This window comes from Solanum lycopersicum, chromosome 8 (genome assembly GCF_036512215.1).
Source record: "Solanum lycopersicum chromosome 8, SLM_r2.1".
NCBI classification, from domain to species: Eukaryota; Viridiplantae; Streptophyta; class Magnoliopsida; order Solanales; family Solanaceae; genus Solanum; species Solanum lycopersicum.
The window spans coordinates 1042587-1049461 of record NC_090807.1 but is presented as its reverse complement, the minus strand read 5'-3'; the positions used below and the strand labels follow the sequence as shown (position 1 = coordinate 1049461).

At 31.8% G+C, this 6875-nt stretch overlaps 1 protein-coding gene and 1 long non-coding RNA gene across 2 annotated transcripts; one reads left to right on the top strand and one right to left on the bottom strand.

Moving 5' to 3' along the window:
* The first annotated feature begins 1892 nt into the window (after window positions 1-1892).
* On the top strand, window positions 1893-4727 carry LOC101245384 (pentatricopeptide repeat-containing protein At2g22410, mitochondrial-like). Its single transcript, XM_004244623.5, has 2 exons — window positions 1893-4340; window positions 4426-4727. The coding sequence occupies exon 1, from the start codon at window positions 2236-2238 to the stop codon at window positions 4213-4215; it is 1980 nt and encodes a 659-aa protein (XP_004244671.2). The 5' UTR covers window positions 1893-2235; the 3' UTR covers window positions 4216-4340; window positions 4426-4727.
* A 564-nt stretch (window positions 4728-5291) lies between these two features.
* On the bottom strand, window positions 5292-6426 carry LOC109120971 (uncharacterized). The gene is made up of 2 exons (XR_002028431.2): window positions 6180-6426; window positions 5292-5988 (listed from the first exon to the last, which is right to left on the bottom strand). It is a non-coding gene; the product is annotated as an uncharacterized lncRNA (long non-coding RNA).
* Window positions 6427-6875: the final 449 nt, after the last annotated feature.

Sequence of the window (6875 nt, the reverse complement as noted above, 5' to 3'; positions counted from 1 at the left end):
ATAATACTGTAGTTGATATACCTAATTAAAAGTTAATATAATAAATGAAATTTTTAAAATTAGGTTTTGTATTAAAAATTTAATTTAATTCGATTTTTGATGATTTATACTCTGAATTAGTTAGGAATAACTCTTTTTGGCATATCTATAATCTTATCATTCAAATTGCATTATGTTATATGTCTTTGTTATTCATATTTTCTGCTTGTCTTTGAAAAGAACAATGTTTTAAAAATATTATATGAAGTTTGTTAGTATTATTCAACTTTATCAAATATATTTGATCTTAGTAATATATTTTGATATAATCGTCATAATATATTCTATAATTATTTTCCAATGCTTAAATGTAAATATTTTTTTGTAAATGTATTACTATATTATTTGTTATTTAAGAAAAGCAGTTAAATTTACTTAAATATAAAAAAAATTAAAAAAATAAAATTTTATTGATGGGAAATCGTGCAAGTGGAAAAGTGGGAAAGGACAGTTAATCTCACGTGTAATGTTAAATTTGTGGTAAAATTTAATTTTAAGTCTTTGCTCTGACTGAAACTGGATAATCAAATCTAGTCTACTTTTGCTTTCAAAAAATTTCGAAAATCAAATTTATGGCTCCAAATAATTTTTTATTTTTTAAAAATGTGGGACCAAAAAGATAGAGTACTTTTTAAAAAAAGAAATTAGTTTTATTTGTTTAATTATTTTAAAATAGATTTTGTTTTATTTATCACTTTTAACTTTTTTTCCATATTTATCTTACATTAATTGTTATTCCCTAATCAAACATTAATTAATAGGAAAGTATGGTAAAGAAAAAGTCATGTAAATTTTGTTTTCCTTATTTATAAGTAAAAATGTGACGAGTAAAGTAATTCTAGGTTAACTTTTGGATTTTTTTCTTTTTATGTAAGTCAAGTTTAATTTATTTGTATTTTGTGTTTTTAAATTAAAGATAAATGTATTAAAATTATTATTTTATTTGTAATTTTAAACATGGCAAAAAGAAAGACTCGTTTGAGTATGCTATATAAAATCATGATTTATAATTAAATTGATATAAAGTCAAAGTTTTGTTTGCAATTTATATATTTCAGGTTAGCTTTTATTCCTTTCATAAATAAGAAAACTATTAAAATGTCTTTTAATGCATACACAATCTTATCAAACTTACAAATCATAGTTCATTAATAAGATATCGAAATATCCTAAGATATCGCATTGATAGACCGCATATTTCCATGTTGCTTTTATTTATAAATATTTGTTATTACAAACTTTTAAATATATACAATTTCATAAAGTTTTATTAATCAATATTAGCAATAACTAGTTATTTTGATATAATTATTTTACACCATGCGAACTATCTCTTCATTCCAAACAAAATTTTTTAAAAGAAATATAAACTTATAAGTCAAGTTTATCTCTCTCTATTTATTTATATATATATATATATATATATATATATATATATATATTATAAAAGAATCCCTAATCACTCTTTTTGAGAATTTGATTCTATAAAGCATTATCTTAAATAGCACATTTGTTTTACAATATTCATTGCAAACATAGAGTTACTATAAGACAAATTTGAGATTTAAACTCATGATCTTATATTGCACATTCTTTTGTTGATTTAAAATTATGATTGGATATTACATATTGAAAAGCATTTCTCTAATCATTGTTGGACACTTCTTTAACTAAAGCAACATGTGCTTTAGGAGTTACATTGATTTGCCTTCTGGCTTGGCTGGATGAAATGAGACTGAGGAATAGCTATGCATTACTCCTCTTTTCGTTCCAAGTTCAAAAATATGACCATACAATTAATTGATCGATCCGCCTTTTTTATTACTTTTGTATCCTCTTGTTCTTCATATAAAATTCAATACTTCTATGGTTAAATCTCAATTTGTGGAAAGCCTCGTTGGTAGATGAATGTTTGTTGTTAGTCTCAATTCTTCGATTTTCGAATTGAAATAAGGAATTTCATGTTCATGTCGATGTATCATTCTGTTCCATTCTGTTAACGCAAAAATGATCGCTTGATCACTCCATCTACTTTTAAAGTACGCAACTTTTTAAAGTAAGAAAAATACACAAGCATTTTTCTAACAAAATAAAAGCAAGACAAACAAATTGAAATCTGATCGTACATGTATAAATGATTCAATAAAATTCTTTAGTACAAATGAGTAAACCAAATTCCCTCTTTTGCTTCTTGTTATGAAAGTCCCTCAGTTTCCATATTTCTTCAAGTTCCAATCTTTCCCTCATTTTCACAAGCTATTGTTTTCCTCACAACGAAAATGGAATTCCAACCACAACCCAAATCTTGTAATCACCCACCCAACTCTTATCCTCATAGAATCTTGCAATTCAATTTCACACATAAAGCAAATTCAAGCCAATATGATACAAACTGGCATGATTTCACACATTTTTCCTATTAGTAGACTTATATCCTTTTGTGCTTTGGATGTTAATGGTGATATAAACTATGCAAATGCTTTGTTTTCAGAAATTAGTGAACCCAATGTGTATATTTGGAATACTATGATAAGGGGTTTTGTTAAAAAACAGTTCTTGGAAATGAGTTTTTGTTTGTTTAGGAGAATGGTAAGGGAAAAGGTTGAAATGGATAAGAGAAGTTATGTTTTTGTGTTGAAAGGGTGTGGGGTTTTGAAGGGGGTGGGGGTGCATTGTAGGATTTGGAAAGTTGGGTTTTTGGGTGACTTGATTGTGAGGAATGGTTTGGTTCATTTTTATGGTGGAAGTGGGAAAATTGTTGATGCACAGAAGGTGTTTGATGAAAGTCCTGTTAGGGATGTAGTTACTTGGACTAGCCTGATTGATGGGTATGTGAAAATGAAAATGGTTGATGAGGCATTGAGGTTGTTTGATTTGATGTGTTCAAGTGGTGTTGAGTTTAACGACGTTACGTTGATAACTGTGTTTTCTGCGTGTTCGTTGAAGGGGGATATGAATCTGGGGAAATTGGTTCATGAACTTGTGGAGAACAGAGGTGTGGAATGCAGTCTTAATTTGATGAATGCCATATTGGATATGTATGTGAAATGTGGTTGTTTGCCTATGGCTAAAGAGATGTTCGATAAGATGGAGATAAAAGATGTGTTCTCATGGACAAGTATGATCCATGGCTATGCAAGAAATGGGGAGGTAGACTTGGCAAAGAAGTGTTTTAGTGTGATGCCTGAACGAAATGTAGTTTCTTGGAATGCGATGATTGCTTGCTACTCACAAAATAATAGACCTTGGGAGGCCCTTGAACTCTTTCATGAAATGGAGAAACGAGGTTTGGTTCCCATGGAAAGCACTTTGGTCTCTGTGCTCTCTGCTTGTGCTCAATCTGGTTCTTTGGATTTTGGTCGACGAATTCATGATTACTATATTAAGCAAAAACAGGTTAAATTCAGTGTGATCCTGGCAAATGCATTAATAGACATGTACGGAAAATGTGGAAATATGGATGCAGCTGGAGAGCTCTTCCACGAAATGCCAGAAAGAGATTTGGTCTCCTGGAATTCAGTAATAGTAGGATGTGCTTCCCATGGTCTCGCCCAGAAGGCTGTCACTCTTTTTGAACAAATGAAATGCTCAGGACTCAAGCCTGATAGCATCACGTTTGTGGGTGTTCTATCAGCATGCGCCCATGGTGGATTGGTCAATCAAGGTTGGGAGTACTTTAGGTGCATGGAATTAAATGGCTTGATTCCCGGAGTGGAACACTATGCTTGCATGGCTGATTTACTTGGCAGATCAGGGCATCTGAAAGAAGCTTTTGAGTTCACAAAGCAAATGCCGGTGGAACCTGATAAAGCTGTTTGGGGTGCTCTGCTTAACGGTTGTCGGATGCATGGAAATGTTGAGCTGGCCAAGGTCGCTGCTGAGAAACTTATAGAACTAGATCCTCAAGATAGCGGTATTTATGTGCTTCTTGCAAGCTTATGTGCTAATGAGAGGAAATGGGCTGATGTTAGAATGGTTAGAAGTTTGATGAGAGCTAAAGGTGTAAAGAAGAATCCAGGACATAGTTTGATAGAGGTTGATGGTAACTTCTACGAATTTGTGGCTGCTGACGACTCACACCATGAATCTCAGGCAATACATAAAATACTTGATGAGATTATATTGCTCTCTAAGTTAGAAGAATATGTTTCTGATGCACAGCCAGAACAAACATGACAAATACACTGTGAGGAGCCAGTAAGTCTTGAAAGGCATGGAAGCACTTCCAATCCCTCCGGCCACTGATTACTAACTCGTGATTGATCCATTTAACAATGAAGCTAGTAAATGTGAACACGTCGGTGAGTTTCCTGATAGAGCTTGCTGCAAGTTTGAAGGTGAAATCAGCTTGCAACTCTTTGAATAATCGGGATGTTGTATGAACAGGATGAAGCACCTTCTCGAAGCATTGGACCAAAGATTGCTAGGACTAGAAGAGGATAAGTTTAACACTATCTACCAACAATATTCAGGTATTGAACACCTTGTTTTAGTTCTAGTAAATGCTGATACACGTAAAATTTGTTTTCTGATCTCGATGAAATGAGGCTTCCTATATTTGAGTCGTTGGGAGGAATCAGAACATGGATAGGGCAAGCTTGGAAACTTCCATAAGTGTTGCACTGTGAAATATGCTCATAACTTAAATTCAATATTGTGTATCTTGATGAGTACATTTTTAGACAAAACTATTACCATACAGAACATAGCTCGCTTACCAAGTCGCCCATTTGATGAGCACACTTTAAGATACAAAATGACTATTACCATATAGATCATAGCTCGCCTACCAAGTCCCCCATTTGAGCAGTTGCCAGGAAAGAAATGAGGAGGAAACAAAGTTGTCCACGAAGCTTTTGAATGTCCCTAGAAGGGCCTTCCATAGCTTTCACCTATTTACCTAAAATCTCAGCGCTATTACATGTTATACTAAACACTAGTTAGCTTTTTCTAACAGAGAATTATGATATCAATCAAGTTAGAATCAACTATCTGAATCTTCAGTATTGTTATATATGTATATATTGTTATGTTTAGTTGACATAATACCCTTTGATGACTCCTTCTCTAGTAAGAGACTCATAATTCGGATTATATTCTTGAAGAACCCACTCTTTGTCCCTGGGCTCATCAAACTTCCATTGACAAGGCACCGAATGGATTACATTGTCATAGTCGGATTTAATTAACAAATAATAACATGAATGAGTTTTTTCCTGAGACGAAAATGATATTTTATAAATGAGCCAAACTTTAACAAATGACATAAATAAATATTTTCCCTCAGAACTGATCAATAGCATATTTAAGCTTTTCCTCTGAATCGAATAATATGCATGTAGTCAACAAGAAAGAAATGAGGAAGCTATCCATGAAGCTTTTGAGTGTCCCTGCCCCCCCAGAAAAAGAGGATCTCCACAAATTCATCCATTTGTAATATCAGTTAGTTAACATAATATCCTTTGATGACGCCTCCTCTAGTAAGTGACTCATAATTTGGATTGTATTCATGAGCAACCCACTTTTGGTCTTTGGGACTATAGCGATAGGTGAAGTTCTCATCAAATCTCCATTCACAAGGCGTTGAACGGCTAACACACCCATAATCATATTTAAATGCAACAAATGTACCCATGTTTGTTGAGCAATTGTACATTGTTGAAGAGGAGAAGAAATTTTTGACTTTGACAGTGATATTGAAACTGCTCATGGTACTTAGGTGCTTAACATTGCCATCGTCTTCAAAGGAGAAGCAACGAACGCTAAGATAATTTGTATGATTATTGGTTATGACAACAATCTTTTTGTGTGGTAATCCTACCGCAACGTTTAAGTGAATTATATTGATCATCAACATGAAAAATATTGTTGTTGAGGTGAAAGTTGCAACAATTTTTTTAGCTTCTTCCATTATTTATATATTTTCCTTTCCTTTTTTCTGTTTTCTTCCTGAAATTTTCAAAATGTTGAAAAAGATTAGAAGAAATTAAACCATCATGAATGAACATTTAAATTGTATGTTGAAAGTCTTTATCTATTAAAGATTCAAATATAATATCGGTACATCTTATTTCATATATATCAATCGAATGAAAAAAAAACAATAAATTAAGAAAGTCTCGTTAAAAGAGAAAATGTACCTTCAAAGACGATTTTCTTGATGACTAAAACCAAAGTTTTTGACAATGTTTTTCTATGAAAAGATTTTGGAAAGGAGCTTGAAAATGGATTTTTTCAAGCAAAGATTATCAAAGATGATTTCTTTTCTTCTTTCTGATTTTTTTAAATGATTAAACCTTTCTTGCTATATATTCATAGGTTAAAAATGAAATGAGAGGGATAGAGTTCTTCTAGGAGGTCTTAAATCCCTTAATACTATTTCTAAGTATTTACTATTTTGAACCTTCAAAAAAAAATTAGAAAAAATTATCAATTTAGATGATAATGACAAAAACAATCCCTTGAGTTAAAGGGTCCCTTAAGTATGTATTAAATAGTTTTGATCCCTTAAAGTTATAAAAAGCTCACACTTTTAGCCTCCATAAAATGTTTAACAATTTATATTTGTTGATTTGATAGAAATAGTTAAAAGTAAAAAAGATTTAACCATAAATACCAACAAATCTCATCAAATACTAAAAAGCATAATACATAAACATATATTCAAATTTAGCCTTAACTAGCAAGTAAGTCTTCGAGTGTTAAAGAGTCCAACAAAGACTTCCATAAAAGGTCCCATTCACTTTGATTGACAAGTTTTTTACTGACTGCTACATCGTACTTTTTCTACTTTTGAAGAATACGGGAAAACAAGCTCACATAATATTCAAGTGGAA

Excerpts from the sequence above, each read along its gene's own strand:
- LOC101245384 (XM_004244623.5), top strand. The coding sequence starts at position 2,236 with ATGAAAGTCCCTCAGTTTCCATATTTCTTCAAGTTCCAATCTTTCCCT.